This window comes from Oryzias latipes, chromosome 9 (genome assembly GCF_002234675.1).
Source record: "Oryzias latipes chromosome 9, ASM223467v1".
In the NCBI taxonomy this organism is placed as follows: Eukaryota; Metazoa; Chordata; class Actinopteri; order Beloniformes; family Adrianichthyidae; genus Oryzias; species Oryzias latipes.
This window is the reverse complement of record NC_019867.2, coordinates 18,660,137-18,673,164: the sequence shown is the minus strand read 5'-3', so window position 1 is coordinate 18,673,164 and position 13,028 is coordinate 18,660,137. Positions and strand designations below refer to the sequence as shown.

Here is a 13,028-nt window from a genome sequence, read left to right as displayed (position 1 = left end):
ATATGAAACACAATTATAGTTTGATCAGAAATGTTACAAATGTTTAGAAAACCGAATATCCAACATCTATTACTGGAAATTCTTGTTTCTTTTATGTTTTCTTACCTACAAGTGATTTAAATAAAGTTTTTACAAATGCGTTTAACAGCTTTCAGCATTCCCCACAAAAAGGTGTAACTGTAATAATTTATTCTTATAATTTACTGTTGATCCCTCTGTATCTCTGACCATTAGGTGTCAGACACAATTTATTGTAAATAAATAGTGATGTCAGAATTTATTATTTGACCAATAAATGAGTCTATCATACAGTTGTAAAAAAAATTACATTGTACCCTACCAGCACATAAAATGTGAGTGATAGTGGTTCCCATACAGAATAAAGCAGTGAGATTTCTGTGAATAAACTCCAAATTTAACATTTTATGGAATGGAAAATATTGATATGGGGCATGTGACAGCAATCCAGGAGATAAAGAATATTTTTTGCAAATAGAGGGAGTGCAGGAGTTCTGAAATGCAGTACAGTTTTTAGATAAAGCTGCGCATAAATCCACAAATGTAGGGACTTTTGCTTATGAGGGGAATATAGGAATATCTGAGCTTCATAGCAGATGGAATCCTTTCAAAATTGAAAAAAAATATATTATTTTTTAATTTAGGCCATATTACAGTTAAATTAATAATACATTTAGTTTTAATTAGGAACAGCTTTTTAAGCATATTACAGATTTAAGCATGTTACGAACAAAAGCACTTACATCTGGGAAAAAAGGAGGGTCTACAATTCCAGCCTCCATCCTCTTGAAGTTGATACTTTTAAAGAATGAGTGGGCTTTCACGCCCTCTGCTCCATCCGACTTGCACCCCAGCCTCTGCTTAGGGTCCTTTGTGAGCAGCTGGCCAGGGAGAGGCAGAGATGAATCATCTTGTTATTCATCACTAGTGTCTCTGTCTGCAAACACATTGCTGTCAAGCCTCACCATTCTACAGATCGCCTTGGCATCCTCTGTAAACTTATCGTTATACTCCTCCTCTTCCTCCTGGACCCTTCTTTCCACCTCCTCCCGCTTCACCCGCTCTTTACGAGCGCGGAAGGGCGATCGGCCGGCGGTCATCTCATAAATGAGACAGCCGAGCCCCCACCAGTCAGGACTCATGGCATATTTTTCATTGTTAATCACCTCTGGAGCTGTGCAGACATCAAAATGCGTTGCAATATGCTAGGTTACATGTATCTGAAAAGGCCAAAAACATGTTATAGCTTACCCATGTAGCCTACTGTTCCCACTCTGCCTCTAATGAGTTCTCCTTCAGGCACTTTGATGGCGAGCCCAAGGTCTGAAATGCGGATGTGGCCTGCAGCAGAATAGCAACCGGTCATTTTTTACTGCTCAACAAACTGACTCTTATTTTTTTCATTGTATGCAGAAATGTATATATAAATGTACTGCCGATCAATAAATAGAAATCTGAGCTGATAAAGCTTCAGAACTCACCATTGTCATCTAATAGAATGTTCTCTGGTTTCAAATCTCTGTGTTTAGGGAGAAAAAAAGGCATCCGTTTAAATGCAAAGGTGAAAAAAGTGATGAGAAACATTGGTCAAAACATTGTTAACCTGTAGACGATTGATTCTCTGTGCAAATGTGTGAGCCCACAGCAGATCTGAGCAGCATAAAACTGGACCCTGTTTTTCTCAAAGCCTGGTGTGCCCATGTTGTAGATGTGAAACTTTAGGTCTCCCCCGTTCATGATAGTCAGTACCAGACACAGAGCGTCTTTGGTCTCATAGGCGTACGCCAAGCTCACCTTCAAAAAAAATCAAGAGAGGGTTCAGTGCTTCACATTGCGTAGTCACTTTTGGATGTTGCATCAAGTCAGTCTGGCATTTACTTACAACAAATCGACTGTTAACTTTCTCTAAAATCTGCTTCTCGTTGAGAGCCATGGCCTCTCCTTTCCTCTTCTTGATCCTCTTCTTCTCCAGTTTCTTGCAGGCATACATCTTTCCTGTTGCTCTGACCTGGCAGGCACACACCTGCGAGGAGAATCTCAGAATTAACAATGCAATAGCGTTAAACTGTGAAGGAAAATGTTGATTAGATATGTCCCAATGCCTCTTACCTCTCCAAATCCCCCCTTTCCCAGAACTCTGTACTGTCTGAATGTGTCTTTAGTGATGGGTTGCCTGATGGGACACAGACAGCAAAATCCATTAATAGAGACTTACAGATTATTGATCAAGATGGAGATAATATCTGCGGAAGTCAATACTCTCCGGAATTTCTTTCCTGTGGAGAAGGTGGGGCCTCTTGCATGTAATTTCCCTTTCCAGACAGATACAATCAAGGCAGCCTTGAAAGCCTGCTGCTTGTTCTTAATTGTCTTTAATGTTCAATCTACATGAAATATTTTCCTGTCTAGAGCGAGCATGCTTCCCTGTAATGGGACCATAAAAATGTATTTTGTTCTTTGTGATCAGCTCTTTTATTAAACTTTCAAATACAATATTACAGAATTATAAATGTTTGTCTTGACTGCACAACCAATTGCACAAATTATGTTGTAAACATTTTATAAATAATCGCTATCAAAGTTGGAGGAAGAAGAAATGAGATATGGATCTCTTTCCTAATGCCCAACCTCAAGCAGAACTGAAAGGTTTCAAGTAAAGATGATGGCAAAAGAAAATCCACAAACACTCCCTTTTACTTGGAATCTTTAGTAAAGGTAAACAAAAGCTTTCAACTTGTCGTCCTTTTAGGAATTTAAAATTACTTACATTTCTTCATAGCTTAATTTAGTTTAAAGATGTTTTTAGTTAATCAATCTTTTAAAAAAAATCCAGTTTTTTACATCTGGGCGGTACTTTTACACTGACAAAAGGACCATTTCAGTCATCAAGATTAACTGGTACTGTACTTAAAAGATAAGTATTGATGCTACATAAAATACTGAATCCAGCTGTAAAAACATGTGTGCAAAAGAACTGCACAATGTATAACAGCGAACAGCTAATTTATGTACTTATTTCAACCTTAAAAGTTACTTTACCGGAATCATTCTTGAAACAAGACTGTATTTTATCCCTTTGAGAAGTAAAGTCAGCAGCTTCAATCCTCAGCATCCTTGCTTGGTTCCACATTCTGGGAACTCTGGTGGCTTCAGCATGATTGTTCATATTTACCTTGACCAATAAACTGAGACTAACGTCTTTTTAAAAGCACAATAAAAAATTTTGGTGTTTAGTTCTGTCTTAACCTCCTTTCCTTTGCAGAGATGTTGGTGATGACGCACTAACATTTACATAGTTTTGCATTTCACACAAACTCAGGCATTGTGTGGATGTGTCCCCTGCATTTATTCAGGATAAAGTTCAGATTTGCATTTAAAAAAAGTTTATACAAGTAAATGATATGCAAAATATTCAAGGAAAATGCAATGCACTCACACTTGACCTACTAAACACTTAAAATTTCACCTGACTCATTATTAAACCAGTTGTAAAGCCATCCATTAAACATTACTATAAGTTAATTTACCTTAGAGCCATATTATTATAAATATGATATCATAAGGATACAAGAAAATTAAATGTGACCCACCTCTCGAGCATTTTCCACTGCAGAAAGCGGTCAAAGTACATGCTTTTCTGGAAATCAGAAAATGGAACTCCACTCAGATAATCGTGGACGGCTCTGGTTCAAAACAAAAGACAGGCTGGGTGACCAAAACATCTCCATCCAAACACGTTTCTCTAACGGCATTTCAAAAAGGAGGTCAAAATTAAGCAGGCAGGGGGTAAAGGATGATTGAAAAACTCACTTGAGACAGGTGCTGAAGATCTCTTTACAGGGACTGAGCTCCAGGTTCTTTCTGCATTGCTCTGCAAAACCCTCTGCTATGTCGACTTTCTGAGGTGACTTCATCAACATGTAAGGAATTGGACAAAGGTGAACAAATATAGACCAAAAGCTTTTCCTCCTACGTCCCGGCAACATAACACAACTCTCTGAAACTTTTAAAATACTTTTTGGCATATTTCTTAACTTTTGCAATATGCTTAGTTTTAGTGTAACATTTCAGTGAAAAACAGAGAGTGAATCTAAGTCAGATGAAGAAACTTACTTGTTTTGAAAGAAAACTCTTGATAATTTCCTCTCCTCTGCTTTTTCTGTTTTCATCAGGTGAAACCTCATAGTCTTCCTGCGTGAGAGAACCATTGTATGATCAATATTTCAAATTGTTTTTTAATATCATATGGTTATAGATATGCATTTTATATTAATTTAAATTTTAACATTTTATTAAATTCTAAGAAGTCACTTTTTACGATGCCATTAAAAATTGCATGTTTAATCTTACTATATTTAAGCAGTGTAAAACATTTATTATAAGATTTTAAAGTTTCCAGGTAGCAGGAAATGTGACAGACTTCTCAATTGCTCTTACAAAGGCAATTGTGCTACAAGAAACTAAAAATTATTTTAGTTATTTTTACTTTTAGACAATAACATGTCTTTTTTTTTTTTACGAAATGACATTTTTCAACTTAAGTTCGGTATTTAGACTACAAAATGCATAAAGTGTAACCATATTTTATATCTTTTTTGCCAATTTCTTAAAGAGAAAAATTATTGGATCTTACTAAACTCAGCACAGAATAACACTTTTTTTTGTTTGGCTAAAGGACTTGAACACATCCTCTAATCAACAATTATTCGGAGATTGTATTGTATTTTCTTTGTCATCAGAAGCTGTTTCTACTGAAACAACTCCATGAAGAAGTGGAATCAACAAAAGCAAAAATGTTCTCATTGTTTGAGAAAATAAAGTAGTTCTTTGCAAACAACATCTCCACACTCTGTCACAGCTAACAAATGCTGTGACAGAGGAGTTAAAATATGACATATCTGCCTTGCGCTGTTTTCACAAGCTGGATCACTTGCAATGACACTGTGCCTGTAAGAGGGATCCGAACAAATTCGATTGGGGCAAAGAATCTAAAAAGACAAGGCTTTTGTTGCGTTGTAGTGTGCTCAGTTTGCTGCACGTTACCGCAAACTTTTCCTTTTGATGGATTTCAGAGGTGACAGTGAAGTATTAAACCACAAAACAAAGCTCCACACTGACCTCTAATAACTGAATAAGAGGTATAGAGTAAAGTGGTTCTCTTCATCTACATAATCCCAGCTGATTTGAATAACACTGCACAAACATGGTTAATAAAAGAGCTATCGCACAGTCTTCCTGCGTCATTTTTAAGAACAACACAAACAAAATATTTACATTTCACCAGCGAAGATGTGTCCGATCATTCTGCTTTATTGAAATGATGAAGCCACTGCTGTTTGGTTGTGACAAGGCCACTTCACAAACACACCTCTTTGTCCTTTGTCTCTGTTTTTGCCATCAATCTCCCATTAACATACGCTGATCTTTGCTCAGCGTGGCTCATAGGTGGCCTCTGAGGCACACGAGGATTTGACATTTTTAAGAGGCAACAACATCAAAACCTCTCTGACGTGTTTTGTTTCCCTTTCAACTTCTCAAGGGACGGGGAAGCAACATGGAGTCCATGCTGCATGCTGTCTCCACTCTATCTATTAGTGGGTTTTTTCCAGCATGATCCCGTGTTGCTTAGCAACCACACAGTAAACACAGTGGGATTCCTTGAGGTCCTGGAGTGTCACAGTGTGCCACACCAGCGTCACCAGCTTTCTACAACAACACACACACATATTCAGAGATAAATGAACAGACAAGCGCATAGCTAAGAGGAAACACTGGAGTAACTAACACTTAAGAGCTAAAGTCCAGCAGGAATAATAAAAAAAATGGCAATGGTTGGAAAGGCAGAAAAAATAAATAGCTGACAGTACTGCCAATTCCATTGTTGTTATTTGTGTATGGGGGGGGGGGGGGCAGCAAAAAGGCACCCATAGAGGAACCAGCTGCTCCTCAAATCAGAGCATTTGCGATGATACATTTTTGGCTACAAGCATCAAGACTCCATTGCATCGTACATTTCTTACTGCACAGAACTCAAGTGTTATTTAACAGCTTTAAATACCATCTGCCTGGACGTCATCCCTCTCAGGCCTGGCTTATTAAGTGGAGTGTGTAATGTTCGACAAAGAGCAACATCAGGGCTCGTCTCATGGAGCTGAAAGCAGAATTCCCTCTAGCATGTGTTTCTGTGGGAGTTTGTATGTGAGTGGTTTCAACGAGCTGGACTTTCGACAGAAAGGCTTGTTAAAAGAGGGCAGAGGGGGGAGGGATAGGAAAGTGCCATGATTGGGAAACAATGCTGTCCTTTTTTGTCATGCTACATACATACAAATTCTTGGCATGGAGCGGAACACACACATGGGAGATGTGGCATCCAGACAGCCAGAAGGAGAACAACCCGGGGGGGGTTGAAAGCTGTAACACACTGGGAGGTCAGTCAGTTGACCTCGCTGGGGGACGTGGAAGTTGAGCTTATTTTAAATCATTTAAATGTACAAACTTTATCTTCAGATTTCACAGACAAAAAAAAAAGTTCAAACTGGGAGTGCAATCTTCACGTTTTCCTGTATGTTATCAAGTAAACGCACAGATTGTCCATCTGTCCATCCATTTTCTAAACCCACTTCTTCCTGTTCAGGGTCAAAGGGATGCTGGAGGCTACACAGCTACTGCCAGGTGAAGGTGGGGTACACCTTGGACAGTTCGCCAGTCCATTGCAGGAAAACGCAAAGACAAAGACAGACAACCACACGCTCACCACACAAACCACAAACCAACCACACAAAGGACAGAGTCACCTATGTAGCATGTTTTTGCCAATGTAGCATGTTTTGGACTGTGGGAGGAAGAATGACTGGAGAAAACCCACTCATGCATGGGGAGAACATGCAAACTCCACACAGAAAGGACCCCGTTGGGATTTGAACTATGGCATTCTCACTGTGAATGCTAACCACTACACCACTATCAGCAGCATCACTGACAATTACTGTTAATTGTAAATGGCGTATACTTATACTGCATTTTAATTCTTAGAAGGCCCAAAGCGCTTCACAGTCACAGTCCCATTCACCCACGCACACACAATCACACACTGATGGCGGCGCCGCTGCTCAACACCGGCACCAACCTATAACCACCAGGAGCAAATAAGAAATGGAAAAACAACAATGTTTTAGATTACACTAACAAATCTCAAGAACTATGCAGTAAAAATGCTCTAGTCCAAGTTCAATTGATGGACTCCTGGTTACTACAATTACCGTAGCTACCAACAGACTTTGTACTTGCTACCAGGTTAACGCCAACATTTCAGAAATTGTTCAAACTTTATGAACTTTAGCAGCCCAAATGTAAACAGCGATATAGCTGTCTCAAATTAATGTGTGAGAGTAGCTTTTCATTCTCTCCAACTGCACAGAAGTAGGTATGAGTGTTGAAGGAGGGTTCAACTGTAATCAGGAAGTTACAATCGTAACACAATGCTTTCTCTCTTCCATTCAGCATGTTTTTTTGCAGTTTTCCATCTCATTGAAGTTCATTTCCTGTATTCTATTTGTCCTTGTTAGACTGAAAAATGGATTAAATTAGCTTTAAAAATGGCAATTCCAAACTTTAACTTAAAAAAACTGTATAATCTATTCAATTATAGGACAGCCTGAAGTGCAAACATAATGGTCCACTTTATTTCAGCGATGTGTAAAAGCTCATCTGAACTCGGGGCCAAACCAAGCAGATGAACTCTTGATTCACCTGAAAATGTGGGTCTCAGTTTATTGATGAGTGAGCTCTGTTGCATTTATGGACAAAGTGGTTATATCTGGGCTGATCTATTCACTTCAATTATATTGATGGTGTATTCTCATTTTTGTTTTAAGTGTAGATCTTACCGTGTCTGAATAAGCTATTTTAAAAGAAAAATACTGGTACATGTTTTATGGAAAGAGGTTATGTTTTTCTTTTCTATTGTTTTTTATTTGTTTCTGCCTTTCCATTTTAGAGGTAACCCTTTGGACATCACAGGAAGTGATGTTAACAGTATCTACTAACTTTAATAAAACAAACAAAGCCCACAGCACAGATCTGAAGAGGTCTACAACATCAACAGCAAGTTTGAAAATTGAATAGAGAAGGAGAGCATATACTTATCAGCCAGTGAACTGTGTTCTGTGTTCAAACTGGACCTTTTTTAACGCTCCTTTTTTTTTGTCTCTGGTCCAATATACGCTCTCCTTAAACCAAATTAGCAGGTGTGTCAATCCCACATAGTTTGGTTGTCTGTATAGAGTTTGATGTCAAAGCAAATCAAACCAAATGAGGTTATAAGATCTGACTTGGCCAACCTATACCTGATCTGAATAGCTCCTATGTTTTCCAGCCAAACTAAGTTAGTAACCAAATATTAGTTAGTTAGTTTTAATAAAACAATTTCAAAATAGGGAAATATTTTCAGCAAATATATTATTTTTTGTATTGTATTTGGGTATAACCTGTTCTTAAAACATTGTAAATGTTCTTAATTTACCAACAAAAAAAAGAGTTTTCTGGGTTCATCAAATATTTAGTTTGTTTTAGTTTAATAGCTTATGCTTTGTAGAATTACTTTGGGGGAAAGGTTTATTAGCTATCAAAACGTATTGAGATGCAATATGGCAATATATAGGACTGCAAATGTAGTGAGCTTTGACTGTCTGAAATAATCAACTTATAATTATTTCATTAGTTTGAAATAATTTGATGGTGCTTAACAACCATGACTAGTTTTTCAAAAAAGTTTTTTTCCATCTCATTAAGCTTGACAAAAAGCAGATTTTTCACATATACTGTACATCAAATTGCATGTGAGACTAAATGCTAGGTGAACACTTTCAGATCAATAGTCAAAAATCAATAGAAAAGAGTGGCAAAAAGAAAAGAAACATTGGGGATAGAAGAACAGGGAGAGAAAGTTTTGTGTTCAGATTCACAGTGACAGAGAACGTTTGCAGGTGCTACCATTGCGTCAAGCAGGTGGATGCATCTTTGCAGGCTGGGTTTGGTATCACAGTACATACGGAAAAGAAGCCGTCCAATAGGCTGCTTCTCACAGATGCTGTCATAGTCCTTCTCTGCAGTGATTAAAGACACAAACTTTAGCACAAAGTATCTGGATGAAGCATAAGAGAAAAATTCTTAGCTGCAATGCACACGTACCAATAATTTTTTCCAGCTCAACACACTGGCTTATATGTGGAAAGCGAAGGATCTCTTTCCATTTTTTGCTTCTTCCTTTCCGCTTCCCTCCTCCACCTGCAGTTAAAAAAGAAACATGTAAGTAAAAATATTGTAATAAGATGTTAGAAGGTTGTTAAAGTTTACTTTCAACACTGAGGAGCATTTGCAGTCCTAATGGCTTAAAGCAGTGGAAGAGGGTGGTGTGTGAGCAGGCTCTTAGCTGAATGAAATCATAGTCTCAGGGTGTATATATAATTCATAGATTACGTCTCACTTCCTCTGTAAATCTTGCTACTCTCCAGTGACTTTCTCCTGCATTCAGCTGCTTCTCTGAGAGTGTAAGAGTCTTTGCATGTGTGCATGTGTGTGTAAATGTCTTCACTCAGACAGAAATCCTGTTCCGAGAAGCTCAGTTCCCCATGACTTTGCCAGACTGGATCCCCACACTGATTCCTGCCATTGAGAAATGCCATGACACTTCAAATTGCTCATATTGACATTTCTTAACGTGTTATTTGCCATCCAATAATTAACTAATGCTTGTTTTATTGATTTTAATATTGTTACTGTATATCCTATTTAAACCATGTTAAAGTTTTGTTCGACTCAGTTAATGTTACTAAGCTTCAAACAGCCTGGAGAACCTTTTTTCCTTTTTTTTTACGCCGCACTTATATGTTTGTCTCAGATATAATTCTCTATTCATGCTGCTCCAATGAAAAGACAGGGATTTCCTTTAAACTGCTCCAATCAGTGGAAACTTGCAGCTTCTGGCCTGCTCAGTGGGAGAGACACTGGGAGCATGAGAGTGGGGAAAGCAACGAGAAGCATACATCTTTAACTAATAACCCAGGAATGTGAGAGGGGCTACGTCATGCAGGAGCCTCTGAGTAAAGCCTCAGCAGTTTTCCCATCAGTCTGCTGCTCTCTTTGTGCTTTCCTCCACTGCTGCTTGAAAAGCATTTTTAAAATCTCCAATACGGAAATCCAAGACATTTATGCTTTCTCAAAAAAATATCTATAATAAAAACTGTCCAAAGATCTGAATCTGAGATGTTTCTGAGTGTCATTTTCAAACATTTGCTCTCCCCTCACCCTACTAAAATGACCTTCTTTTGTTCTGAACCCCTGATGTCATAAAATCATAGACTGTGAAAAACCATACATGCTATAGGGAGGCGGTTACTCATGCAGCAGGCGTGTTTGTCTCCCCATTCACAAGAGGAAACTCATAAGTGTTTCTGCCTCACTGCTCATAAGATTCAACACTATAATTTCTATTTTTCCAAGGTGCTTAACAAGTTTTTGATTTTGTTTTTTGCTAAGAAGAATGATAATTATGTCTTGAAAAGCAGTGTTTTTCAACCCTGGTCTTCGGGAGCACTGTCTTGCATGTTTTCCATGTTGCCCTGCTTAAGTACCCCTGGTTCAGCTCACCATCCAGGCCTGCAGAGGCCTGATAATGGCAGTCTTGAGAAATAATGTAGGACAGTGTTTCCTTCAGACTGGGGTTGGGAAACACTATTTCAAATGGTGATTTTTTAGACATTTAGCAGTGGATGGAGTTTGTTTTTACCAGAAATAAAATTGGTTGCGAATGTTTTTTGCTCCATCACAATGAACAGTTTTATGAAAAAAACAAACAAGAAAATTTGAATTTTAAAGTAAGGATTGCCAAAGACAAATCTAACAAAACAGAAAAAAACGTTCTCATATGTCTCCCCTTGATCCTCAAAATATACCATCCTGTTTTTGTTCAAAACATTGACATTTCCATGTCCAAGCTCATTATATGGATCAAGTGTGTTTAGTAAATCAAAACCTTGAAATACCTGATCCATTTAGTCAGAGGTGAGTGTGGCAGGGATAGCTAAAAAAAAACGAGAAAAAAAAACAAAAAAACAGGATAGTAGATCTCGATGATCAGAGTTAAAGACAGCTGTTTTATAGGTTATTGGTTACAGGTTATTATTAATGTAACTCCATGCCATGAAATCCATGCCAAACAACTGCTTTGTGTTTTTTCCTCACATTGTTACGTTTTTACGCAGACACCAACCCGTGTCCATTGAATGCACGTTGTAAGTTAAACCAGTTAAACTTTGACTAATTAGCGACTCAGATTTCCCTTTTAAGTCATGGAAGTTTAAAAATTGATCATGGAGGAGTGAACATCGCTTCACATTTGTTTGTGATTTTTTTTTTTTTTTGCAAACAAAAAGCTCAAACGATAAATGTTACTTTCATCTCACATGTATTTATACTTTTTTCTGATAAAAACTTTAATGTCACAGAGTATATCAAACGCAGAGTGGTGCTATGTCACACAAAGAGAGATTAACTACGCCTGTAATAATGACTGAAATCCAAAAATCTCTTGAAACAATTATTAACTTTCTACAACTGCCCTTCATCAACACTACTGTGGACCAAACAAGCTATAAACATTCCTACTTCCTTATTCATGCTGGCGTTGTTCTCTGAAAAGCGTTAATGTGTAGAGGTACAAGACGTCAGCCTAGTTTCCTTTGTGATAGGATCATTTCATCTGTTTTAGCAAAAATACAATGTTTGCCAAAAAGCACAGAAGCAATGGATGGAGAAGGTCATTCCCCATGAGGGCCACTTAACTAAAAATGAAAGCACTTGTGCTACTGTGAAGGGTTCTGCGCATGAATGTGTCCACCAAACGGCAACTGACGGCACAGATTTCCTGCAAAGGGTCAACGCTATGTCAACTAATTGTGCCAAAGATTGGCTCTCCATCCAGGCATTCAAATCCTACACAATGCTTAGACAACAAATAATAAAGTAGAGCGTCCTTTCTCTATCCATGTCCTGTTTTCTTTTCCTCTCCCTGCTTTAAAGACCTTTTTCTTAATCTTCTCCTAAAGTTCTTGTCTGCCCGTCATACTTTTCACACTCTAGTAGACCCCTGCATTTTTTTCAGGGAAAGTCTTTTTTGTGATTACAATGGGTAGATAAATATGACACCAGAACAGATGACTACTGCTTCTTGAGGAACTCCCCATTCTGTGCAGCTATTGAAGCTGTTTCTTCAGTTCATGCAAAACAAGACCCAACAACTAAAGAAAAATAACCTTGAAGAATTATCTAATTCATCTTTGCTTTGTTGATTTGAATTTTTCCCACTAATTTGCAATTTCTGTTAAATCGACTTGTGTAGTTACCACTATGCATGGCAACACTGAAGACACTCAGATCATCTTTAGAGTTGTTGTAAAAGCGTTCTCAGTGGCCTTTAATTATTATTAGGCCGTTTATAGCTAAAGAAAAACATGTGTATTGTAGGACATAGTTTCTGCAGAGCGGCAGTACTTCATTAGAAATTCAGTTCTAAGTCGTGGGCTGGACTGTTGGCACAGAGTAAGCCCGCTCTCCTTTCCCATTATCCATTTGTTTAGACTCTTCTGCCAGCTTACAGCCTCTCACAACCTCAAGCAGACATTACTGGTGCAAACAAAATGGTGAACAATATTGAAGCTATCCAGCCATACAGTTTTAATTCAGATACCAGCTCAGGGTGTGTCAGAATGGAGCAGTGAGCTTGTGGCCAGCCGGCTGTGGCACCTACATCACTGCTACAGGCTTTTTCCAACAGCATTTTCTGTCTGCTTCTGATTCACAACGATTTGAATAATGAAATAATCAGAAATGGAATTTTAGGCTTAATTTTCTTTAAATATGTTTATAAATAAAATTATATGATATCATTATGAATGAAAACACAATTTTCATTGAAGTGGGACTTTAAGATAAAACCACGCAACAAAGAGGTC

General features: G+C 38.0%; 1 protein-coding gene across 3 annotated transcripts in view; it reads right to left on the bottom strand.

The window, feature by feature from the left end:
- LOC101160171 (G protein-coupled receptor kinase 5) overlaps positions 1–13,028 on the bottom strand; it is a 32,866-nt gene that overhangs the window by 3,403 nt on the left and 16,435 nt on the right. For 2 of the 3 annotated variants that reach the window (XM_020706076.2, XM_004072698.4), the window contains exons 2-13: positions 9,208–9,303; positions 9,010–9,122; positions 4,132–4,209; positions 3,829–3,926; positions 3,609–3,701; positions 2,128–2,191; positions 1,901–2,041; positions 1,622–1,812; positions 1,500–1,537; positions 1,270–1,359; positions 984–1,192; positions 762–899 (exon numbers count right to left, since the gene is read on the bottom strand). In XM_020706076.2, the coding sequence (XP_020561735.1) occupies positions 762–899; positions 984–1,192; positions 1,270–1,359; positions 1,500–1,537; positions 1,622–1,812; positions 1,901–2,041; positions 2,128–2,191; positions 3,609–3,701; positions 3,829–3,926; positions 4,132–4,209; positions 9,010–9,122; positions 9,208–9,303 (1,349 nt within the window). Of the gene's footprint in view, positions 1–761; positions 900–983; positions 1,193–1,269; positions 1,360–1,499; positions 1,538–1,621; positions 1,813–1,900; positions 2,042–2,127; positions 2,192–3,608; positions 3,702–3,828; positions 3,927–4,131; positions 4,210–9,009; positions 9,123–9,207; positions 9,305–13,028 lie in introns of those variants that run through there. The other variant, XM_020706077.1, reaches the window with a different exon arrangement.